This window comes from Convolutriloba macropyga, chromosome 5, assembly GCF_964194025.1.
Source record: "Convolutriloba macropyga chromosome 5, txConMacr16.3, whole genome shotgun sequence".
NCBI lineage: Eukaryota > Metazoa > Xenacoelomorpha > Acoela > Convolutidae > Convolutriloba > Convolutriloba macropyga.
This window is the reverse complement of record NC_134472.1, coordinates 66610793-66638450: the sequence shown is the minus strand read 5'-3', so window position 1 is coordinate 66638450 and position 27658 is coordinate 66610793. Positions and strand designations below refer to the sequence as shown.

General features: G+C 34.7%; 2 protein-coding genes across 2 annotated transcripts in view; both read left to right on the top strand.

Moving 5' to 3' along the window:
• The window catches only part of LOC142339563 (putative small nuclear ribonucleoprotein Sm D1), a 179917-nt gene that overhangs the window by 70672 nt on the left and 81587 nt on the right, over positions 1 to 27658 (top strand). The window lies entirely within an intron of this gene.
• LOC142340182 (uncharacterized) lies at positions 1866 to 19163 on the top strand. The gene is made up of 8 exons (XM_075390684.1): positions 1866 to 2443; positions 7802 to 7928; positions 9579 to 10298; positions 11945 to 12123; positions 13195 to 13387; positions 13967 to 14217; positions 17616 to 17842; positions 18842 to 19163. Exons 1-8 carry the CDS (start codon positions 2112 to 2114, stop codon positions 18985 to 18987), a joined length of 2175 nt encoding a protein of 724 aa, XP_075246799.1. The 5' UTR covers positions 1866 to 2111; the 3' UTR covers positions 18988 to 19163.

The window sequence follows — 27658 nt, the reverse complement described above, 5'->3', positions numbered from 1 at the left end:
AGAAAATAAGGAGTACTTGTAACAAGCGCTCGTATATAGGGAGCAGATTTATTGCCAAAGTTTTGCACTTAGTACAACCAGAATTCATATTAAAACCCAAAGTTAAATACAGTATCAATCCTGACATCTGATAGATTTGTAAATAACAATAATAACGGCACATAAGTTCACCAATTTAATTTTCATTACATCAGAATAGAAAAAAAGTATAAAACTTCTTTTAGCGCCCCGGTATAAAGCGAACCCACGTACCATTACATAGTAAATCAGTATGTACAAAACCCACATTTGCTGCTGACGGGCAAACAATATTCATATACTAATCTGATGGGCACAAACAGGAAAAAGTCCAGCATGGAAACTTGGTAGCGATTTTTGATGAAAAAAATGGACTAGTGTGTGAGCATTTTTTCTAAAACCAAAATGGCTAGCTTATATAACGCATTAGAGCTTTTTTCAAAAAAAAAACAATGTAATGGCTGCTCTTCACTTATAACATGGAATTTTTTACACCGCCCAATTGGTATCAGCAGTTCCAAATCTGACCGGATCTTGTGTTTTTTGCGGTTTGCTTTTGTAACTGTCTCTCCACTATATTGTTCTCATTGCATTACAAATTCAGTCTGTAAATATTTGTAAAGCCTATTTTCAATATTAATTGCAATAAGAGATCTATTTACGTATACCAGATCAGTCTTTTAGGGGCAGAAATCGAAGTAAAAGTTATATGCTTAAGAGGTTTTCATTTAAAAACTCTGATTTGTTAAGTTTTTTCATATAGTCGTGGCATCAAATAAAGCAATCTTTGTACAAAGTTCTCCGTGCTGACTTTTTAAAAATTGTTTACCATATTGCTGACAACAATGCTGAGAGTAAATAATTGAAAGTTTTTTTCTCAGTTATTTTACCATCTTAATCTTGCTGATTTTTGCAGATACGCTGGAGATTCGTTGTTGTTTTTAATGTCCGTATGATGAACTTACAGTAATTTGAAAACTTTTCCACTATAACTTATTATGGAGCTAACCCCGATTAGTTCGGCCTGTAATAACTTGTTCTTACTGCTGTTCTCCTTTGCGCTGTTATACTCTACCTCATAAAACCCAGAGCAATTTCGGGCAAAAGTTAGGTAGAGTTTTGCTCATCAAGCGCTCGATCTTTTTCTACAGCAAGATTCGCTAAAAACAGCAAATCTTGCATCCATTTGCCCCAAATCTTGCAATTTTTAGTGTTGACACCCAACCCAGGTCCTCGTGTCTTAGGATTGAGCAAATTATTTCATCAAAACTTAATCAGATTGGTTTTCTTTGATCACGTTGTGTAAATTTCTGTTCAGTTTTTCTGTTGTAAATTTCTGTTCACGTTCAATTTGTTAGTAAATAATAGAGAAAAACGCATTTTTGTGAATCAATGCCGAATTAATGTGTTTGATAGTATTTGATCAGTTTATGACATCAAGATTTTGTAATAAATGAGCAAAATATACCACCATCTTTTTTCATCATAATATATGAGGAATAGCGTTTAGAAAAAGGTACGGTGTTCATGTCATTGGTGTTTACCGTTTTCGATGGTGGCGGTTGTTTATTGTTGTTGATTTGTTTAGGCTTCATTTGGCAATAACAACCTGACCGCAATCACGTTTTAAAATGGTTATCTACATTAAACAAACATACATTCTGTTATGCGAAAGCTTATTTCAACATTTCGAACCGCTCTGGAGTTTCAAATTTTAAATTGACCTTTATTCGTAATTCTGTAACAAAGCTTTATCGACATTTATTTGTATTTTTTGAAAATTAAATAAGTTATTAATAAATTATTCTATGTGAACATAATTATAGATTGCATTTATTATAGTAGCTATTAAAACTATGACTTTTCATGTCTAAAACGATCGATGCTTTTGCAAACTTAAAAGCTATGAAAGCTATGTACTTCTAAACTCTTATTTTATATCGAACGTTGGTTTTTCCTTTTATCAAACAAAACCGTTTTTTAACTATTGAGCTGGGAGTTAAAAAATGCAATAAATTCCTTAGATTTGAAATTGGTATGAATACATCAAGAGTAATTTACCATCATAATTATTAAACTATAATTATTAGACAATGGATTCTAAACAAAAAGGCACCTCTGCCCCATCCGGAAGCAAACAACCAACAAAAACAGGCGGCGGGTTACTTTCGGCACTTAAGCGCAAACAAAGCACAACCGGGACTTCCGACACCTCCCCAAAGTCAACTCGAGAACCAACATCTGGCCAATCCTCCCAAAGTGGGCGAAGCAAGTCTTTGGATAAGGGTTCCCTAGGAGCGAGTGAGTCATTCAATAGCCAGGCTAGCAAGGAAGCGGCCAAGATTGTTAGCGAGTGGGTTAAAAGTGGGGCTGAAAAGACGACGTGGGCATCAGACATTGCCAAGATTATCAGTTCTAAGCTCAAGTGAGTGCTCGATTTTTGTAGATTTCTTCTAAGAGTTTGATTTTAAGTTGAATTTCAACAGAAAAAAGTTTGCTTTTGAGGTTTGTACATTGAGAATTCAGAAATGGGTAAAAGGTTTGTCAGAAAGTAAATGGAAACAAATTTAACATCTTTGCTGCAAATGTCGCAGAATCAAACCAGTTTAGCCAATTTTCCGGCACACCTCAAGATACACTTGACTTAAGGTTTCCACTGGTTTTCCACGAAACCATATCAAACAAGGAGGCTTGATAAATTGTTTTTGCTTATGATATGTTCCGATGCCGATCATCCACACCATTTTGAATACTAACGAATTATAGCTTTTTCCACCAAGCTTGTTTTTCTGTACAACTTTAAAAAATCAACTTCAAGAAATACGCCTAAGCGAAATTTCACTAAAATTTTTTATAATAGTGGACAATTTATTTTTAGAAAAAAAAATTTTTGAACTTTGAGACAAACATATTCAACCAACGGTTTTGTGGTTTTCTGAACAAATATCAGCATAAAGTTATGTCATTCACCGGACTCCCATTTTCTAGAGTTAATGAGATTGTTTGTGTTCACCAGTGTTGAAAAAAGAACTAAAAAAAACAAACAGAGTAGAATGTGTTTAGAAACTCCACTAAGTTAAGTCATTATAGCAGCTAAAGGAAAAACATTTTTGTTGAAAGCAAAAACTAAGAGGAAATGTATTAGTCATTCAAACAAAAGTGACACTCAAACTTACACATTTAATGAAGAGCTGTTTAAATTGATTCCCAATATTTGAATTGAAATGTTAAAAACTTCAAATTACTCAATCAGAGATGGTTAGATATTCAATTGGAAACCTTCTTAAAAGTTTTAAACTGTCTGTACTATTTGAAAAACTGTTTCTAATAATTTCTCAGTAATAATCGAGTTCATTTAATGTTTCATGCCTTACGAATATCATTTGTTCATGTACCAATTGCCCATAAAATTTTAACTCGCGTTCATCTAGTATTTCCCCCGTCTATTGCTTTGTGTTCATAATTTGCGCATATATATCGCGTATTGAGATTCACTGTCTTCAATTCAAAACTTGCGACTCAGTTGAGCAAAAAATTTACAACCTCTTTTGGTGTTTGTAAGTCTAGATGAAAAAATATTAGTCTAGAGTTGTAGTGATTCGCCACGCGAGAACACTAGTTAATTCGAGAGTTGGTATTCGCAACGCAAGTTTTCTAGACTTTTTGATAATATCTCAGCAGGTAGCAGTCAGCAGGTAATGACAACAAAACGACTACCCTTCGCATTGACCTTTTTGAAATTGTTGGAACTTTTTAATGATACATTGACGTTGAAGCAGCGAAACAAGTAAATAATATATCCAAAAATAAGAAGTGTTTAAATCTTTCAGGTATTTTTCTCGTTTGGTCAAATTTTAGTCATGGGACTGATCTTCATAGCAAGCGACAAAGACAGGAAAAAAGAAAATTGAAAAGAAAACCACTTGCCTCATGATTCTTTAAACATACCGTGCTACAAGTGATGTTTTTGTTCGGTCTCTTGGAGATAGAGAGCCCTCACTGTTCATCTTAATTAAAACTTAGGATAGAAAATGTTTTTTAATTAAGCCAAATTTTTAAAAGACTTTTTGAAGCAATCAACTATCTTACACTCAGCAAAAAAAAACAAAAGGAGGAAAGAAATAAAGGGAAACGGACACACGATCAAAATCTATCCCTACCATATAATCATGTCTGATTTTCATCGTTTTTGTGCTTTAAAAACCAGGACATTAGAACAAATCGGCATTTCTCAAAACTAAACAAATCAAGTTTGCCTAATCTTACTCAAGTATAGCATGTCATATAAAGTCAAAATAATCAATGTTTCAAAAAACACTGCCTGCCAACATTGCTCATTTGCATACTCAGTTGGAAGTTCTGGCGTTTTTCGAATATTCGATTAATTGAACTTATTGCGACAGATGATAAGAACAGACATTAAGAAAACTATTTGTTTCATAGAACATTGTCCTTTTAAAATATTTTCTACATAAAGCACTAAGAAAAAAACAAAGATGCCCGTTAATGTGCATTCACGCATGATGTTCCGACCCGAGCTCATCAACTTTTTTGACTTAATTTTAAACCTAATGATGAAACAAATAAAAATAGATATTTGAGTTTAAAAAAATCGTTACACAACCGAATTACTAATTGAAAAACGAAATACCATGCCTCATTCCAGCTCTGAAAAGATCTGCCATTAGAGAGATTGCTAGAACAAAATAAGCTAACAAAATAAGCAAAAACTAGCGCGAATGTGCTATAAAAGAAGAGAAAATGAAACACAAATATTGACAACTCACAGAATTCTTATGAAAACGCTTACTGTCCAACAAAAAAACATCAGTTACGCAATGATATCAATTGAAAAATAGTTTTTGTATTACAAGGAATTGGAAGGAACCTCTCAATGATGAGAATAAGTTACAAGTTGACGAAAAGAACTAAAACTGAAAAGTATAAAAAATCATTTAAAACGAACAATATCATAAACTGTAATATTATTCGCTATAAACTAAATGCATTGAGCAACATCATTCATTTAATCCTCAATTAAAAGCCTATGAGACCAGTCAGCTTTTCACTACTACATAAAAAAAGCGAAAACAGCAAATTCAAAAAAAAATGAGAGAGAAAAGTGTCAAAACCAATTAAAAAAGAATTTTTCAAAGAGAATTTTCTAATTTCATATAGCTTTTCAACAGCAATGGGATCTTTTTTTAAAACTATATGGCTTCAAAAAATCAACACGCATGAACAAATATAACATATTTTGGAAAAAAGCCGTTAAATCAACGTCATTATATTCAATAGCTTTCAACGGAAGTAAAAAAATACGCTAAGTTAGGCCTCAAAAAGCAGGCAAGGATGTTTGCCAATCATAAGTCATCAAGAGGACAACACAATAAGTCTTATGATTATAAAAGCAACAACAAATAAATGCAAAAGCCAAAAAATCTGTAGAAAATTCTGAGAAGAAAATGTTGAAGCCATTTAAACCACATGCGTTTCACTGAAAACGTTTTCTAAGATCCATTGGAAGTCTCTATTAAACTATCAATTTTGGGATAATGTAATAAGATTTCAAAAGGAACTTAAATTACAAAAAAAAAATTCCAATTTTTTTTGAAATTATAAAATCGAAGTCATTAAAGCAACAGTTAGCAGATAAAACAGTTTAGCTGATTAATTTTCTTTTGCAGTGAAATATAAGTGAGTCCTGCATTTGCTGAGACCGACTTACAAATCATGAAAAAGATTTAATAGTGGTTAGTAGTAAAAAAAAGAAAAAATTTTTTTAAAAGTCTTAATAGCCACTAAATTTAATAACTCTCAACGGAAGTCAATACATAAGCAAAATTATGCCTCAATAAAAAGCTAAGGTAGTTTGTCGTTCCTAATTTATCATTAAGACATCACAAAAATCTAATGATAATGAAAGCAAAAACAAAACATATAAAAACCAGGAAGTCAGTATAAAAGTGCAAGAAAGTGTGGAAGACAGTTAAACCTTAAACTTTTCTCTGAAAACTTTATTTATCATCCATTGAATGTCTTCTCTAATCCACTGGGAATTATCAATTCTGTTTGTTATTTGTTAATTGTTATTTGCAGACTTTTGTCAGATTTTTGTTATTTGCACTAGAAAAGAGGGAGCGATTGTCATTACTGAGACTGACTTACAGTTCACAAAAATAAGTTTAAGATTGGATAATGTCCAAAAAATAAATTTCAACGGAAGTCGACAAGTACACCACGTTAGACCTCAAGGGGAAAAGAAGTACGTTTGTCATCAATATGTCATCAATAAGACGTCACAATAAGTCCCATGACTATGAAAACAACAACAAACACAATCAAAAACCAAAAAAGCAGAAATGTGAGAAGAAAATTGGAAGCCAATTAAACCATAATCTTTTGCCTGACAGATATATCTATGATCCATTGGACGTATTTTCTCAGCCAATTGGAACTATCAGTATTAGGATATTGAGATAAGATTTCAAAAGGAACCAAAATTACAAAAAAATCTGATTTTTTTTGAAATTATGAAAACTCGTGCTATCGGAGGCATAAAACCATTGGTTAGCATAAAAAAGCGCTTACCAGATTAATTTTTTTTGCATATTAAAGGAGTGGGACCTGCCATTTTTAAGGCTGGCTGACTGTTTATGAAAAAAATAAGCTTAATATCGTTTTGCGTTCAAAAAAAAACTTTTCAACAACTATTTTTTAAAGTCTTTACAGCCATTAGCTGTCCATTCAAAGCACCATATAGGTTAACTTAATGCACATTAAGAAACCGATTGCACTTTTAGCTGGCGAATATATACCATAGAACTCCCAAAACTTAGTAAAATCGCAATAAGTAAATGAAAATTTCATTAAAAATTTCGAAAACTGAGAGTCGAAGACAAAAAAACATCAGCGATTTCTTGAATATTTTGTTCAACGGGTCTAATTCGACTGTAAATGAGGTTTGTCATTAACGGAAACCTCGATTTGAAAAGTTGATAGTCTCTAAGTGACTAAAAAAGCAATAGAAAATAAGAAAAGTTTTCTAAAAAAAACAGCTCTGAAATTTAATTTGAGGTTTGTTTTTAATAGTAAACTTCCTCATGAGTCCAGAACTAGCCTTTTCATCGGTCTATTGGTAATACAGAATTGTCTCATTTTGTTGCGTGAAATGTAACTTTAAATTAATTTTTTAATGAAAAGCCTTAATTTGAACAAAAATTACGCTAAAAGTGAACAAAATCATGCAAATATCACGTGTTCACATAAAAATTTTAACCTCGATAACGCTTCAAAAAATACGAAAAACAAAAATTTTTTTTAAATTTCGAATTCTACGCAGGGCGAGGTTTTTAATGATAACACTCACATATTTCTGCGATGAATATATCGATTAGCCAAAATTGTCTGAACAAAAAACCCATTTGAGTATATAGTTCTCCCCCCCCCCCGCACAAGTGGGGTCGGAACAATTAAGCCTCTATACATTTTTTTTCTCTGGGTTCAACCACCGTAACCGTAGTATTATTGAAACGAATTATTATCTCATTCACTGAGCGGGAGATTGAAGGGGCAAAGAGACGATCTTTCACAAATAAATGAGAGTATATGGAGAGTTTTCTCCTCGTCGAAACGGGATTTGGCAATTATCGGACGTAATTGACCCTAGTCTAAACAATGGTTCATTTCCATTGACATTATAATGCTTACTCATTTCTAAGACTGACCGTCTTGCCTGACCGAGAAGATTAATCAACAACGATATCTTTTTTGTCATTTTTAGACTACAGCATTCGGTGAAGTTGTTGTCAAACCAAGTCACTCAATTGACTGCGGAACTAGAAGTGTATCAGTCACTCAATGAGAGCAGTCCAAAACAGACGCAAGAAAGCAATCAAACAGAACAGGAGGTAATAATAATTACAATAAAACTAAGTTTTCAGATCGATTCGGTTACCGAATTCCAAGTACACATAAGTATTTCGAAAGAAAAATCCAAGTCCTAAATTTTTATTGATGTATCCCACTTTTTCGGACAATGAAACTTCATTTCTTGGCACATAGCTGTTTGAACAATTCGTTCTTTTGTTACTTGTCGTGGTCGATAACACGGGTCAAAAGAATTCAATAAGTTGAATTTTAAAATAAAATTGCAACTGAAATTATACAAAAACTAGCTCGTATTTATAGTAGTTATCTATGCAAAAATATACAGAGAAAATTTATACTAGCTAAAAATATTTTACTTGATTGACATGTGAATATATCTTAGTTCCGAATCCCGGAGGTGATTTTCAATTTTCATCAACATTTCATGAGAATCATATATGGCCTAGGTACAATCGAGTTCATTAGTTGGAGGTCAATGGATGTTAGAATCAGGTTTCTGTTGGTGGAGAATTTACTTCTGACACATAATTGATAGTTCAATAAGATAATGATAGCGCCAAAACAAATTTAGAATTGAGTTCAGTTTTGTGAACATTACTTATCGACATAACAACAAAATTCGTCAGGTAAGTTCTTCTTTTGTTCTTGGAAACTTTAATAAAGAAAACTTCTAAGTTTTTCGATGTTTCTTTGAAACCATCACATTACTATTTTCCGCGGAAATAATTTCAATTAGCCAAAGTCATGATTTGGCGAGTTTTCACAATAATTACTTAAGACGTAATTATTCTATACAACTTCTAAAGAGTGATGTTAAAAAATTCTAATGTGAAATTGCAATACTAATGTCCTAAACTGCACATTTCTAATGTCCTAAACTGCACATTTCTAATGTTCTAATGTCCTAAACTGCATGATTTCTTAATTATCAGATTTTGGTCAAATCTGCTTTGAAGAGATCATATGATTAAAACTCCCGTTGATGTTTTCAAAGACTTTAAACCATCAAAATTTAACACATCTTATTATCACACTAAATGAAGTTAAGGTAAATTTACTTAAAAAAACCCTAGTTTTGGGGAAATCTGACTATCATTAACTCAATAACTCACCTTAACCCTAACTTTGCGTGTACAGTGCCCTTAATTTTCCGGCATTGTATATATTTTTTGCTCATTTTCGAGTAAGTGGGTGCATTGCCATGTCTTTATAATCTTTCTTGATTATTTTGACAAGATCTTGCTTCTTTGCGGTGAAGAAGGCTACCGAGTTTATCGAGTTTACCGATTTTCGTTAATTGGGGGGAGGGGTTATTGCTACGTAAATTTAATCCAGTTTTTTTAAAATCAAAATTCAAAATGCAGTTTTACAGTTAAATGAATTTACCTTGATTTTAACTATAATCTCTGAAACACATGCATACTAATATTTTCAGAATAATTGTCCCTTGACGAAACAGTACAACTGTAGGCCAAGACCGAAAGTACAAAATCGTACAAATAACTGGTCCAGAACCTTGCATGCAAGATGCTTGCACAGTTTTGTATCGTTATGTATTATAACAAGAGTCTTGCTCGATTCTTACGCGATGTTTCTACGCAAGGTTCTTTTCAACGTTCAGACATTGATTCGACTCTTTTAGTAATATTTATCACTATTCTTTCTATTAGGGTGAACCAGAATCTCAACCGGAAGACGACCGCGAATTTCAGGACAACGAGACCCAAACGGACGATGTAGAAGTCACCCACAGACGTCAATCACGTGACTACTTTACCCAAACTCCCGTGAAAACATACCAAGACATGTACCAGCAATGTTCGAAATTAACAGTAATTTTCGAAACTGCTACTCAAACCGAACATGATGTTAAAATTTGTGAACCAACAAATGATTTCAACTCTCAAACCGATGAAAAGTTGACAAAAAATCAGACTTTTGAAATATCGCAACAAACACAAGAATCAAGTTTTTGCGGAAAAATTGACCAATTTTGCCAGTTTCCAGAGCTTGTCGCAAAAATACTGCCGGTTGGAGTTACGTGGGAATGTGCTAAGCCTTTGGTACAATTAGCGACTTTGCCAGCTCTGGCTTTGGTTAAGCGCGAAAGCAGCTCGCTTAAAAAGTTAGTATCGGTCAACAAACACGCCTTGAAAACGACAAGTGTTCCAATTGTTCAAAGCCCTCGCTTGGAAAGGAAAAAGAGATACCTTCAATTCAGTATGCTTTCGCCCCAAGAAGCACAATTGCGGGCTTCCATTTTAAACGAGTATTTGGAGAATTATTTGGAGAGCAGACAGGCGGGGGATAATGTGCCGCGAGGTGTGGAAAGAAAAAGTAGTCACAAGTTGGGAGGGATGAGTCAGCAGCAACATGCTAACATAAACAAGGTATTCTTTCTTGCAACGGTTGAACACCATTACTGAGTCATTAAATCATTTCTATTGAAAATAAAACTCTAAGCAAACTTTCCAAATAATTGATTTGCTAAAATTATGTCTACCAAGGGGTTTATCTCTTCAAAAAACGATTTAACCCTACTTCAAAAATGGTTGAGTTTAGATCGTTTAGAGGATATCGTTGGTTTCTTCACTCTGAATTGGACACAAATGACGAAGCCCAACTTTTTTCATCGGCGTTTTTATTATGCTTTTTATGAGGGTGATCACTAGTTGAGCTGGACTGATCTTTGAAATGACATTTCCAGAAGCAATATAATTATTTATGTTTTTTTCTGGATGAACTTAAATCAAATATTCAAATTTTCAAATGTTCGGTTTCAAACCACAAGACATAATTTAAAAAAACTGAATTATGTACTTGTTTTTGTATGATCATAGCAAAATTGTCGTGAGTGGTAATTACTGGGCTGAATCCCCATCAATATTCACCGAGTCTGTTACACTTTTAAGTTTGACATTGAAACAAAATTCACATTTGTTCCACTCATCAAATCTTTTTGAACTTGTTTTCATAACTATAGTTATGTAAACAAGTTCAAAAAGATTCAGTAAGTCTGAACGTTGCTTTACACTAGCTTGAAATCAAAAACCAGTGAAACATTTCGCAGAAATCTTCGTTTGATCCGAATTTTCCCCCTATGATTTAAGACAATCACGGGATAGGTCTGGGATTATTACCAGGTATTTTACTGGGAATTGAAAACTTTTAAAAAAGTAAGATGCTTTCAATTCAAGTTTAACATTCGCGGTGGGAAACCAGGGAAGTATACGAATCCTGACATGAAATACTGAATAAAAGAGAAAGAACTATAACAAGATAAAACTGTACAATTATTTACGTTCTTCCTCTGTTGTGCTCAAATATCTATAATCACCGAAGTTTTTAAAAATGACCTTCTTTGTAGTTCTAGCGGCACTTTGAGCTGTTAAAATAAGAAAACCTTTATGATATGGTAGTCAAAATTTTGCTTAATTGTCAAATTAGCCAGTTGAAATTGAAAAATTGAATTACTCAAAATCAAAGCTGCTTCTAATTGATACTTTTATCTCACACAATGAGCGGGGAAAATTGGAAACGGGTACAATATGCTGACCTTGCAAGTTCAGATGGCAGTAAAGAAAAAACAAGTAGCATCGACATAAGTTGGCCATAATCAACCTCAAATTTAAACAATGTTTTTAAACATTTTAATTATGCTAATTTTTGCCAACTAAGGCTCCTGTTTGGGCTCTTTTTACAGCCTTAAGGGATATAGATTTAGGGCTACTTATTTCGCGCGAAGTAGACTTACCTAACTCACTAACTAACCGACTCGGGGAAAAAGCTGAAGATAATTTGTTAGTGGTAGGTACATACAATACCGGAGTCAAAAACATACACATAGTGTGTAAATCTAAGAGACTGAATATAAAAAGGTATCATGATCTATTTATATGAGAATAGAGTCTTCTCAGTCTGTGATTGTTGGAGAGTTCACATGATAGATTTTCGTCTGCTGTACTACAATCGATCCGACTCTAACCAAATCGACTACCAAAAATTTCATTGCTGAAAAATCTGAGCGCTTTTTTAGGAACTGACTGAGGTGATAATAAACAAACATCGCCAATTGGAAGCACTTGGGAATCTCCAGAAGTTATACAGCAATCCCAAAGGAAGACTCTCCCTGTCTCATCAGTCCAACTCAAACTCAAAATCAGCCGGAGTAAACGGAGGCAACTTCCACATGCCTTCCAGACCTCAGGGAAACAGGTATATATATATATATATATATATATATATATACATATATATATATATATATATATATATATATATATATATATATATATATATATATACATATATATATATATATATATATATATATATATATATACATATATATATATACATATATATATATATATACATATATATATATATATATATATATATATATATATATATATACATATATATATATATATACATATATATATATATATATATATATATATATATATATATACATATATATATATATATATATAAATATATATATATATATATATTATATATATATATATATATACATATATATATATATATATATATATATATATATATTATATATATATATATATATATATTACTATATGTTTTTTTTACAAAATCTGGCGATTTTTAATAGGTCTCATAGCGATCATAGCGTGCCACAGTTTTTCTTTTTTTACTATTACTATCTTTTATGTTTAAAAGACCGATGCACTGCGGCCCTAAAGTACATGGTCTTAAAAAACTATGTTCGCTGGTCTCATAAATGGTTTTTACAAATGACTACAAATGATCTGATAATAAAGCAAAGTCTAGAAAAACTCGCCTTGGGTTTTGACAAACATTTTTGGCAACAAACAGCTATAAGCGCGCGGATTTATTTTAAAATGCTAAGCATGTTAATCTTTTAAATCACTTTTAATGTGTACAAGAATTAGTCAAGGTTTTGGTATACAGCCAAACGGTGATAAAACACCCTAAAATGAGCGAAAAAGATATAAGATAACTTTGGTTTTTCTGCAGTCGGAAACAAAAATTTATGAATATGAAAATTTTATGAAGATAATTGTTCAAAATCCTGCAAGATAAACGTTTTGTAGCAAGATCTTTCAGGATAAATTTCTTGCAAGATTTTGCAAAAACCTTTTCTATATAACGATCTTACAATATAACCAACCTTCTATAGCACAATCTCGCTCGGTCAAAATTTTCCAGGCGAAATCCTGCCGGATAAACATTTTCTCCCAAAATTTTGCCTTCTGGTCAATATTAGAGTTACTTTTTTAGGAACAGGAAATCAGTGAGGCGAAGTCATCGCAACCTACTAATGAGAAGTGACTCAGACTCAAACAGCACAAACAACAACAACAATTATCTACCCTTGCTTGACATAAACAACAACAAAAACAGCAGATTATTAGTGCCTCCCAATGTGTACAAACCCACGTTCATTGAGCAGATTGCAGACGAAATGACATCGGTATTATATACTTTAAAGTTGATGTCATGATTTTTCTAGAATATTCTAGACCCTTGACGTGAACTTCTGTTTGCCTTAAAATTTTGCGAGTGAATATTTGTTTTGCAGAAGGAGGGTTCGATTCCTGTCGTGGGTACAACTTTTGGATCAATTATTGTATGGAATCTAACAAACTTTCTCAAAAAATTGATTGCACTTTGGAAACAAGGCCGCTCTAGAATTTTTGACACTGAGGTTTTCAATTTTGATCCTACATAAAGTTTTCGAGAACTAAGATCATATTCATGCATACTTGATCCATACTTTCCTCAGATCTAAGATCTAAATAGATTTTGAAAAAAAGAGACTTAAATTTGCGCAGTTGTTTATTTGAACACTACTATAACGGATTATTCTTTTTCTCTTTTTCCGCTTTTTGAATATTTGTTCTGGCCTTTTTCAAAAAAAACTCCGAATGGTCATAAATAGCCAATTTATTGTCAACTGTTTGCACATTATCGTATGACGTCACCATTGCTATTTCAAGAAATGTCAAACCAAATATCTTGAATAAATCTGATTGGTCTTTGTGATTCTAAGGATGAGCAATACCCAACGCCCATTCCCAACATTCCCAGATCGCCGAGCAGATCAGGAATTCGAGTTTCATCACAACAAAACCAACGCCGTCCACTGACCTCTGGGTACCACCGACATGCCTCGCCCCACCAGACTATCCAAAGCATTCTGAACTGGCACGTGCCAATGCCTGGGTGCAAGTGCCAAGCGTGCTCTGTGGTGATGCCAGCATCGCGAGCTAGCTGGAATAATGAAAATCTCAAACTTAATAGGTGGGTTGTGTCAGCAAGGTCCAAACAATATTTTTTTTCTAATTTTTTGCTGATAATTTATCCAGCTTCCAAATTTATTTAGGGTTTAGCAACACTGGCTGTTTCTGTTAAGTCAGTTAAGGCCGATCGATATCATTTGCCTACAGATACAACAATGGTATCAATCACAAAACCTTGCAAAAACTGAATCAACTGTTAAGAAATCTTTTTCAATTTTTTGATATCTCTAGAGAAAAAGGGATGCATTTCGAAAATGGGTTTCCTTTTTTGTCCTTTTTACTATCAGAACGCTTAAAATCAATCCAGTTGTACACTGAATCGTTCACTCGGCCAGTCCTTTCTCATAGGAATATCTCTCAGAGCTATTTTTAGCCTTCCGCCGTTTTCTTATAACTCAAAAAATTTGAATTGCATCGGGCGCTGTCTTTTTAACATCTGTTTTCACATTCCTGAAATCAAATTGGAGTGATCAAATAGAAAAATTTGTGGTCATTCTAATCACGTCAAAGTAGCAAAAACAACGAATGGCAAGTACTCTTGAGGGCTCAAAACTGTTTATTTTGATATTGAATCAGAGTGAGGTAATTGTGCTTGAGCGAATACTGCGGTCTCCAAGAGCTTTTTTTGTTCACTTCACACAATATGATTTCCTTTTTCAATAATTGTGTTCAGTAGTTATTTGATAATGTGTTTGGATAAAAATTACAGAGATTTTAGCTGTCTTATGGCTTGATCTCAGTAACGACAGGTTCCTTTCGTTTCGCGGGGAGTTGCATGGTATCTAAACTAAATGTCCTATTAATATTTTGTTGTTTTTTAAATTAAAAAAATTGGTCTCATAAAATTGCAACTAAAATTTTGCTAAATTCGTTTTGGTCTTGTCAGTTAGTGTCTTAATTGACAGGTAAAAACAACGTCGTAATAAAAAATAAATTCTTGTCCGTACCTTTTTACTAGATCATTCTTTGATTTTGAGGACAATTGTTTTAAACCTAATTGAGTGAGATTTGAATCATGCATTCATTTGTTGTTATATATGTCATTTTTTCTGTTAATGGATTCAGAAAAGATATTATTTTTTCTCAAACATTGAGAACAAATATTCAATTTGATATAATTTGGTACATTTCATTTTTTTAACCATTTTTATTGCCTTTGAGAAAAATTCTTTGATTCATTTCCAACAATCTGTTGCTTTTTGTATCATTTCTCAAAGTTCTTAATACTTTGTTTGTCGTCGGTTACGTTAAAATAATAGTGGCTTCAGGAAACGAACCAAAAAAGGAAACCAAAACTGCTTCGAAATAGTTATGATCAGGCCATACCCTTGCAGTCACTATAGTTAATTAGACTTCGCAAATCTCAAAAATAATAAGGCTGTTATCTGCACATTTCGTCAATTTCTCAAAAACTTCTGTTCAGCTGAAACCTTCTGAAAAAAATTAAAAATAATTAAAAAAAAATTAAAATATTAAAAAATATTTAAAAAAATTTACTTTTAAAATATTTAAAAGAATCTAAAAAAATATTAGAAAACATTTTTAAAAATCTACTTCTGCATTTCGATTCTTCAAATTTGCTGGTACTGTCTATGATTCAGATTTACTAATCCATAATTTTTTTGCTAGAAGGTTTTTTAAGGAGCGGAAAAATTTTCATTTTTTTACCGTACTTGTGAAATGGGAGACTACAACTTTTTTCTGCTCCAATCTTGGACTTCAAATTAAAAAAAACACTGTCCCTGTCTGCTCCTCCCTCATATCCCCTTGAAAGAAGGCAAATTAATAAGTTAGAAAACTTACTGTACAGAACAAAATTTTTTGTCAATCTCTCTGTGCTATTTCTATAGAAAAAAATGAAGCAATGTTCAACAAAATTGCATAAAATACGTCAGTTTAACTTTAGATGATGATACCGAATCAAGAACGCAAATTTGAATTATTTTTGAAATATAATCTAGTCTTATAAAGATGAGACGAAACGTTTTATCTGTTGAGCCAGGTGAGAATTACTAAAACCAGTAAAAAGTACGCAATTTAATTTAAATCATATCATTTTGCTGATTCTTGCTGCGAGTTCTCAGTGAGGCTTGTAAAAAAGTTTTTTGTTACAAATTAATTTTTTTGCCTTCATTCATCCTTCTTTTAGTGTCGCTGTAGCTGTCATTGGGTTTCACTACTGAGCAAATACATACAATCAAAGCAATTTTCCATCCTAATTCAACACTTTGATAACTTTTTAATCTTAAGATCCTCAGAGTAAAAATTTTGTCTTACTTCTCAATTTACCATCAATATTTTAGATCGTGAGTAATATATTGAAAACCTTCAAGCCTAAAATTTATAGAAAAAATGTTCAGACATTAAAAATTTCGTCTTTGGCAGCCATTTTGGATTAATATCCAGCAAAAGCTGTCAGAGTTCGATATTTCGGGTTTTAGTCTCAGCTTTTAGATGCCTTTGGTTTTTTGTAGTGAAAATAAGTTGATCATTTTTTGTGTTTTTCCTCTACACTGTTTGAACAATTTGACATTTATCTTTATTGCTGTGATAATCAATTGAGTATTTTTGCTGTGATAATCAATTAAGAATTTGTTGAAATTAAGGGAACAATTGTTGCGGTATGTATCATTAGCTTTCGAATAGACACTTTGAAAAACGTTTGTGAACTGCTTCAGAACTCGAGAATCTAGCAAACAGTTGTTCATCTACCTATTGATTTCGCAATATTCCTATTTGTTTTCCGATATTTTTAAGCGAAATGTTTACTGGAAAAAGATGATCTGTTTTGTTCGATCAGCTGAAATAAGAAAATACTTTCAGATATAAATAAATTTTTTGCAATAAAAGAAAAATAGCTTCAACTCATTATTCGACTACTTTTTCTTGAAAGTGAAGAAGCACGTTCCTGATATCTGGGATGCATCAGAAACTAAAACAAAAAAATGTATATTAGAAATCAGCATCTGGTTGTACAGATTTGTTTTGAATGCATAAATCGAATGAAATAGAGAGAAACGCATATTTTTTTAGGAATAAATGAGAAAAATGTGTCATCTTTCCAAAAAGTAGAGAACATTTCAATAAATGTTGATTTTTTTCAATGATTCTTTATTTTGATGTTTTCAGTCTAATTTAATTTTAATTAAATTTATTTTTTCATTGCAATTCAATTTTATGTTTACGCAAAATTGAATTTCAATGAAATAAAAAACTAAATGAAATTGAGTTTGACAAATCCCAGGCAAAAATCAACTTCCCATCCTTTAACATGTTGATATTTAAAAATCACTACATCAATTTAAACTTGCCCCGTTTTTTGATTCGTTGATATAGTTCTCTGTTATTTGATCTGGACCACATGGAATAAAATTTAGGTGTACCATTTGATCTTTTCAGTCTGTCCGTGAAAGTCGGCATCCGGGTCACTGTTGAAACTAGAAGAACCCTGGGTACACTCCTCGGAGACCAATCAGAGGCAGGTGCAGGCGCACGTGGAGGAGGGGGAACAGCTGTAGCAAGTGGAACTGTTCGGTATTTGGGTCACGTGTCCCGTCTTTCACCCGCCCAGCCCAATGGGGTGTATGTTGGGGTGGAATTGGACGACACTTCCTCATACTATCCAGGTATAAACCATAATGGATCTTCAGGAAATTGGTCTGGTAATGCATTAACTGATAACAATTCGAGCCAGCGCTCCTACCCACTAAATTTGACCCTTTTGGTCCACTTTGCCACTTTTATTCCGGCGACTGCTTGCACAAAATTGACAAACAACGCATTAAAACAGCAACTAATAGCATGCTCAACGCGCAAGTTTTAATCTATAGTGACACAAAGCAACTTAAGTTGTGAAATCTGATGTACAAACAAGCTTTGTCGCCATTTTCGATAGCTCAAGAAGTTTATTTAGGTCTTTTCCATTACCCCCCCCCCCCCCCCCCCCCAGTTTAGTTGTCGGGTAACTATAGCCCCCTCCAATTATGGTAAAAATACCATAGGGGGCTACGATTTTATGGGGGAATTGAAAAGACCCGTTAATTTTTCACAAAAAGCCGACAAGCCATTTTCTGGAGTCGCGCGACCAATGCGTGTACCTAAATCCCTCAAAATGTGTCTGTCACTAGAAATTGTTTATTTTCTTTTGGTAGGGGTGCTGGCTCTTAATGAAATGCTGATTAGACAAATTTGTCCAAATCCAAATTCTCTCAGATATTACACGATAAAAAAATCCACAGTTCAGTTACGGGGGGGGGGGGGTATATGACAATTGTGTCTTGACAATTCACTGAAAGTCCAAATTGATTTGAACAGGGTCGAAAATTGACTTAAAAGAATATATTTTTCAAAATAACGCTAATGAGGAAAGCTCTGATGGCGGTTTGAGAGACTTTGCTCTCTAAGCTCGCTCACCTTTCTATAATTTTTGATCTAGCAGAATTAATAATACCCAGTATGTGTTCCGCAACCCAAAATTTACTGAGCAGACCGACTTGGGTCGCGGACAGGGGGTTCCAGATTAGGGCCGCATCCGACCCCCTCTCAGCGACTTAAGTCCGTCTGGCCAGTATATGTCTTGGGTCGCGGACCTCATCGTGGGTAATTTTGTTGCTTTGGTTTTGTAGATGCCACAGAGTGTCTGAGTGACGGGGCTGTGTTCGGTCGAAGATATTTCACAACCAAACACAATGCTGTATGTGCTGTGTTTGTACCCATTCAAGACGTATTCCCCAAACCAAACAAGCGGGCAACAAACAACAACAGGAGATAATAACCTCAATTACAATATATCCGGCAGATTAGTGTGGATCTGAATCAGTTTCAGAACTGAACTTTCCGAAGATCCGATGATTTGTTTAATTGATATGAAGAAAACTTTTTCATAGTTGCAAACAGCATGCTGTTATTTATTGAACACTCTGAATAAAATCTAGATTGAGGTTAGTGTTTGACCAGACCTGACTAGACAATAGTTAACCACGATCAGATTTTTACTTCCTTTTTCGAACGTGCTGATCCTCAAATTGATTTGAAGTTACCATCAGAACCATCGAGACAAAAATCAGCCATGAAAAACGTTTTGTCATTAATTGCCTGATCAATAACGAGCTTTTCAATGCGGGCGTCTAGTATACGTTTCACCTAACAATACAAGACTTTGCAGAAGCTATGGCCAAAAACCAAAAGTGTTCAAACACGAAAAATGAGTATTTTCAGAATTATCTTCAACGACTCTTATTTTGATTTTCCGCAACCTAGACGGGCTTTTAATAAAACTATCACTATATCCCAGTTTGTTATCCCACACGACATCAGAAATGTACAGATTGAATATTATGGTATAAGGGGGGGGGGGGGCGTCGTGCATTCAAAGTGACATAGTCTAGAGACTAGAGACATCCAAAAAGACACGAAAGTCTGGACAAGAACGCACGAAAGTCTGGACATAACTTCTTTCCGTCTAGGACATAGACATTTTCCGTCTGGGACGGACTGGACATACTTGTTTCCGTCTGGGATTTGAACCTGGGAAACAATTACTTCCATTACTCGATAATCTCGATTCTCTCAATTCTGACCACCAGAGGTCAACCCCCTTCATTAAAGAAATTTCACAGAAAATCGTCGACCATGCGGATCTCTTGTCACTTGGATGATTGGGAAACTTGCTTGTTTAAAAAATAACTGGACAATAGGTACGACACAGTGGGAAAGAATCGTGGCAGGAAAGGAGAGACTGGTGGAAAAATTGGGAATCTTGGATGCTATAAAAAAGTGACGGAAAAAGAACTTATTTCATGGAAAAGTTTGTGCGAAAAGATTGACTTTATGGTTTAATTGGACTAATTTATTCAATTTGTTATTGAGGGGGGAAACTAGCAACTACAAATTGGCGGAGTATGAAATCCTTCACGTTGTGAAATCCAATTTGTACTCAATATTGAAAAGCAATTTATTGATAGTCGCAAAAAACAATTACAAACGGAACGGATAGTAGTAACGAAAAGAAATATTCGTGACAAATGTCCTTACTATTAAGTGCGTTGTGTTTGAAAACTGATATTCCAAATAGTGCTGACGGTTGAGCCCAATTGTGGGCTAAAAATCCTGCTGTAATTGTTTTTTCTCGTTTCGCTTTGGATCTCACTCGAAAAACATCTAACTCGATAAACCAACAGCAAACCCTCTACTCACCTGAGAGAAGTGAATAGTTCAATGAAAATTGGCTCTCATAGCCAATGAGAACACTAATCTCAACGAAATGCTTCTTTAACTTCCAATATTTGTTACTTATCCCAAAGAACCTACCTATGAGGAACACGTCGAAAGTCATACTCATCATTATGAAAGGGGCAAGCTAACTGAAAATGTCCAACTGAACGTAAACTGGCAAAAACGTTGCAAAAAAATTGATGAAATTGGACTTTGGGATTCAACATTTTTAACAGTGTGCAAAAAAAAAACAGCATAAATACTCTATCTGTAAGTCGGAACAGGAAGATGACTGATATTGAATAGCAAACATGCACATCTTGAAATCGAAAGCGAGGGCAAAGGACCAAAAAACTATGAAAAACGATGGAGGAGTCCATCATTCGAAACAGGAACATTACCTTTGATTCGTATGTATTTTTTCTTCCTGAAAGAAAACAGAAAGCAGAGTCTATGGAAATTTTCTATGGAAGATTCAATGAACAGTTTAAAAACTGTAGACTTGGTGATGAAGATGAATATAATACTCGAGACATTTTCCTTACAAAATGGCCGATTTTGAAAAAAACTTCTAAGGACGAAGCAGTCAAAAAAAACAAATCCAATAAAACTTGGTATCATCCGATGGATTTTAAAAGCTAGCCGATAAAAACAAATTTGTTAATATACTAAGAGAATTTGGAAGTAGAAATTGCCACACAAATTCCAACCAACAACGTCAATACTTCAATTGCAATTTAAATGGCTGTTCACATAACCAAACAACGAAAAATGCCACAAATATGGCCAGAAATGGAGCTATAACCACATGTCAGTTTGTCCCAAGAAACAAATTGCAGCGTCTATTAAATTTTCAATCACCTTGCTAAAATGTTCCGCAAACCCAGGCAACCAAAATAACAACAGAATCCAGTACGACAAACCGTTGTCAATCAAATACAAGATTTCAAGGATTATTTCAATGAAACACTTCTGTTCTGCCATGATAGACACGGTAACTGTCTCTACCATCAACAGTCGAAGTTTGGCGAACAAAATCGTAAAGATACTCCAACCTCTGAAAGTAAACACACAACAGATGGATGACAGGGATCATAAAAAGTAGCCGATAAAAGCCATTGCGAAAAAAAGACTGCCGTCAATTGTAACAATTGGCAAAGCAAATATGCCAAACTGGCTGTCATAGAAAATTGACGCAAAATCAGTGTTTGGAGACCTTTCCAAAGATTTGGGACCGACTGTTGTACAACAACAAACAAACAATAGTAAACCAATAAATGATAACACTAACACTACCCATGGCTCCATGAAACAAGAGATCCCTTCAAAATTTCTGGTTTTAGTTTCACGAATTTGATTACTGATGTCACATAAAGCAAAATCAAAGATTCACAAAATTACATGCCAAAAAACCAAGAAGAAAGACTTGTTCCAACGGAATTAAAAGTTAAAGTTACAGAAGGAATAAAGTGCCCAAAATAAAGCTCATATCAAAAAATTACTTAGCTGTACTGATGAAAATTTCAATTCCTTGACAGCATTTATAGCCAAAACGGACATTTCGACCAAACTAGCGCTCGACACCAAAGTTCTCAATAAGGTAAAACTTGAAAACAAGGATCAATTCCCGAAAATCGAAATGCTTATCGACTCCATGTCAGAGCACTTAGTTGAAATTGAAAATCATCACATCGCAAACTTTTCTACAACTGATTTCAATTACGCATATAGTCTACTTCAATTACACAAACACACGTCCAAACATCTTATCTCTATTTTCATATAGGCGCAACAATTGGTACTGACAGATTTAGAATCCGGACTCTATGGACTAACGGACATGCCGATAGAACTTCAAAAAGCTAAGGATTGTATTGTTTTAGGTTTTAGAATAAAATTTGTCTTCAGGAGGACAATAATTGTTAGCGCTGATTCGAAGGAAGGTCATTTAAAACAAGTAGATTATTTTTGAAAAGATTAGAGGAATACCCTCTATGTATTGACTTACCAGTAAGTCATTTTGCGAATTTGGAGATTGAATGGCTCGGACGTAACTTCCCACGAACTGGGTTTTCGGCCCTCGAATCAAGAACAGCCGCAACCTTAGCAATTCGATCCTCCAAAATTCTCAAAAGACAAGAATTGTTCTTAAAGTCTGTTGCCCACCTGGAGCACTCTACAAAGTTTTTATCGCCTGAGGATCACGAAGAACATTTTAACCAAATTAACCATAAAATGACATCAATCACTGAAAATGGCCATTTCAACCCAAATTGAACTTTGGAGTCAAATGCAGTGTCTCTTGATCTGGACTTGCAGCTGCATTACAATGAAAAAGTATGGAAGAGTGGCTAGCCATTACACATGATTCGCGACTCCTAAATACCGCTGATGAACAATACAGTGTCAACGAACATGAATTGCAGAGACTATTTTGCTCTATTGACTACTTCAAATACTTCCTTTATGGAGAAAATTTTACACGACTCAACAATCTTCGCAGACTATTTTCAATACCAAAATAACACAGATCTAATAATTCTAATAACAATTGATTATTCAAATGAGTCGATCGGCTATACCCATAAATTTTCATTTATTGAGCACCTAGTCGGAGCATAATTGGGACTAGTTGATTACTTTTCTCGTAACTGTTTTGTTAGGAACTAAAAAGATATCTAGATATGATGAGCAAAATTTTGCTGGGAACAATTGCAAAAATATGTCATTCATTTAACAACATTTAACAACCCAAACCACCAACAATAACCACACTATCACCCAGGTTGAGGTCCCAGACGGAAAGTCGATATGTCCAGACCCAGATGAACGCACGACGGGGGTGTCGTGCGTTCAAATTTACATGGTCTGGAAACAAGGAAAAACGCACGAAAGTCTGGACATGAACGCACGAATAGTCTGGTGAACGCACGAAAGTCTGATCATGAACGCACGAATAGTCTGGTGAACGCACGAAAGTCTGATCATGAACGCACGAATAGTCTGGTGAACGCACGAAAGTCTGATCATGAACGCACGAATAGTCTGGTGAACGCACGAAAGTCTGATCATGAACGCACGAATAGTCTGGTGAACGCACGAAAGTCTGATCATGAACGCACGAATAGTCTGGTGAACGCACGAAAGTCTGATCATGAACGCACGAAAGTCTGGTGAACGCACGAAGGTCTGATGAACGCACGAAAGTCTGGTGAACGCACGAAAGTCTGGTGAACGCACGAAAGTCTGTCGAACGCACGAAAGTCTGGACATGAACGCACGAAAGTCTGGACATGAACGCACGAAAGTCTGGTGAACGCACGAAAGTCTGGACATAAACGCACGAAAGTCTGGTGAACGCACGAAAGTCTGGTGAACGCACGAAAGTCTGTCGAACGCACGAAAGTCTGGACATGAACGCACGAAAGTCTGGACATGAACGCACGAAAGTCTGGTGAACGCACGAAAGTCTGGACATGAACGCACGATAGTCTGGTGAACGCACGAAGGTCTGGACATGAACGCACGAAAGTCTGGTGAACGCACGAAAGTCTGGACATAGGCACTTTCCGTCTGGGACGGTCTGGACATAGGCACTTTCCGTCTGGGACGGTCTGGACATATCGACTTTCCGTCTGGGACCTCAACCTGGGCAGCTGTCTTCACCCATGAATTAGAACATAGAGCTCAAATAATGGAAGTTGCACCGCAAACCTCAACTATAAATTATGAGAACTGATTTACAACTAAACCATTATTTGCAGCACAAAATCACACTTTTAATTCGTCAGTAACAATTGCGACGCAGTTACCTCACATAAATAGAACCTTTAATTATTTTTCACCAAAAGATATTGCATCGCAATCCCCAGTTCAATTCACAACATTACTTTTGGATCCCATTATCCATTAACATTTCGCTATAATTTCTCATTTTATTATAGTGCAATCAAGAGGCAAACGTTAAATATACAACAACGTAAACAATGTGAACAATTAAGACAGATATGAATATTTTTATCACCAAAAAAAGCAATCAAGATAAAACCCATGATTAGGCGTGAAAAAAATCTGAGCATAGATACAGCGCACGTAAAACCTAATCGCATTTTGCTTGCCATTCGCATAGCCTTCACACACTCATTATTTGTTTTATAAATGTTTATCTCAATCAAACTTTCGACCATGCCTCAAAATAAAGGTAGCAAAACTCCTTCAACCCTTGCAAAATCACGTGACACCTTCAACTCTGAATTAGAATCGGATTTTTTACCCTTCCACATTACACCAGGAACAAACCCAATAACATCTACAGGTACTAGTTCGTCTCTCAAAAGCACGTCATTGAACAAATCGGGGAAGCGAAAATTGGCAGACGTTGTAAGAAAAACCTTTAGAAAGATCTACTTGCAATAATTACCGGAAAAGATAGAAGTGAGGGATTCTGTGCTGCGAGAGGACGAACAAGGACTAAAAAAAATAAGGCCATAAGTTCACTCCCTGTGGCACAACTTGAGCGTAAAAAGCGGCTTGCGGTGAATTGACAAAAATGCAAGGAAGAAGCTGCCTTGAAGATGGCCACTCGATGCCTCTATTCAACGATAAGTCTAGCACAGAGTTGCTGAGGGCCGTATACCAACCGCGATTTTCTTGCCAAATCTAGTGAGTGCATGGTTTACTCCGAAACCAATGAAGACACAATCACGGGGCGAGACTAACTCACCGAAGAGCAATGGACGGACGGACACTGGCGAATGTAGTGACATCGAAATGGAAATGGTCATTTAAGCTGCAACTAACAGGGCAATAGAGGAACAGCAACAGATGCCAGACCGAAAATCTTGTCTGATGCATTTCTACAAGCAGCAACGCCCAGCCTTAAAATTTCGCCATCCCATACGTAATCCAATGTATTGTGAAGCTGTCGGAAATTGCTAAGACATTCCACAAATTCCAAAAGTTTCACAGAACACAATTGCGCCTCAAAATCAACAATCGGGAACAACTTTGGCATCTGTGCCGAAAAAACTTGCCTATAAATAGACCACTGAAAAGAGATGACTGAGCATTCAGTGATACAGTCAAGAATTCTAACTTCTCTTCAGCTACCAGGAGCTGTGTACGACCAAGATTACAGAAAAACTAAGCAACTGATTCACAAACACAACAGAATTTAATCAAGGATATAATCCAAACCACGGAAGGATATAACATTCCGACATTGAAACTACTCCCACTTTTTCTTTGAACTTGCTCCCCAACAAACCCCCAACAAATATTGGACATCCAACGCAAAGCCTAGTTAACCTACTGCAATGATGGTATTAGAACCCGAAGGAAATAGCAACGACAATTACAATTTTCAATAATTATTGCAATGAATCAAAGCTTAATTATATACATATCTATATAATACTTAAGTTTTTATACATTATGTAACCGGCGAACAAGTAATAATTTTTTAATTGTTCTTACACAATTTTCTGTTCCTTTCAAAAATTTTGAAGAAGGGGAAATTTTATAGGATCATGACATCTTCAAATCTATTTCGAATGTCATTCCCATAAATGGCCCACTTTGATATAGTTCAATTTTTTAAAATTCGTCAGCGATTTTAAAGTCGTTTATACGTTAGATAGGAATACCGCGATTTTGTGTCTGATCAAACTCTAAGCAGATTTTCATTTCCATTTTCTTGCACAGATTGTGCCTTTGCAATTTTCTTTAAGAAAAAACATTTATACAAAATATTTAGTACCCTCTATTAGTTTAGTTGCACATTAAGGGCTTCAAGCCAGAGTGCTTGCTAATGTAGTCTGAGGGACTTGTTTATTTTCAAGTTTTAAGGGAGGGCTGTCAACAGCTTTTTTATATGATTAGCTTGTTTTATCTGTGTTATTGCTGCTCACAGTTGGTTATTGATCTTTAAAATAATCGTTGAACGATTCTTTTTCTTATTTGAAGAACTCTATGTCTTCAACGAAAACTCTTGTAATCTTTTTCTAACTGTGTATGTCAAAAAAATACAAATGCCAATCCAATCAAATAAAAAAGGTGACTGGGAAAAGTACAAAAATAAAATCCTAAATAATTCAGACCATGATTATAGAAACAAAAAGAACAAAATAGAATCAGAATAAAAACATAGATAATTTACGCAAAGCAATCAAGAAGCATTTAAAAAAGCATTTATGTAAACAAACAAATAGCTATAAACTACCAAATCGAAAAAATGACAAGACAGAAACCTAAGTTAGAGTGAAAAAGAAATAAATTAAGAAGAAACGACGAAAGAAAGATAACCCAAAAACAAGTCTTATGCAGCAAAAGTAATTAATTGACAAAAGAATAAGTAAAAAATCAAAAGAAGGCAACAAATGAAGCTGATAGACATACTGAGACACTCAAAAAACGATAGTAACTTCTGGAAAGCCACAAAAATAATACCAAACAAAAGTTAGAAAAATTCGGAAACCCTACCAGTGTCTAGTTGTGAAGCTAGCTGCCGATGCATCAAAATCAGAATGAGCGAAATCAGCGTGCGAATCGTCTCTCAAAAAATAATAGAATCAAATTTCAAATTAAACTTTATAAGGAAAAAAGGAAGTTGATCCGAGAGGCATGGTCTTGAAACTTCTCAAAAAAATGTGGCGCCCTTGGAAAGATTTTGAAAGGTTATAATTTACTCCGTGTTTTAAGCAGCGCTTTGACTTTGGGTTGCATTCAGTATAAGTGTTTTCGTTGATTCATGTTTCATACTAGTCTGGAGAATGGAAGCAGTGCTATTGGATTGGTTGGAAAATTTTGAAGGTCTGTTTGTTCAGTGTGAATGTTAGGTTTCGAAGGGTTTGTGTTGTTTGAGCGAGAAATCAGAGAGCGAGAGAGACAGGGAGAGAAAAGAAATAAGAAGAAGACAAAATGAAAGAAAGCGAAAAAAGGAGGCAACCGCAGTGCACCTCCGGTTGCCATACCCCTCTTTCAAGGGAGAAAACAACTCGTTTGTGCAATGAGATTACAAAAACTTTTTGTTCGGTTTTGAGCATAGAGAGAATGAAAGGTAAATTCAGAGTCGATGGGAGAAAGAAAAAAGCGAGAGAGAGAGAGAGAGAGGGAGATGGAGAGGCACCCTTTGCGCACCACCGGTTTCCTGACCACATTTTCAGAGGAAAAGCAGTCGGCCTGCGTACAGTGTGCAAGGGCTTAATGTGGAGTGGTCGTGCAATTTGTGC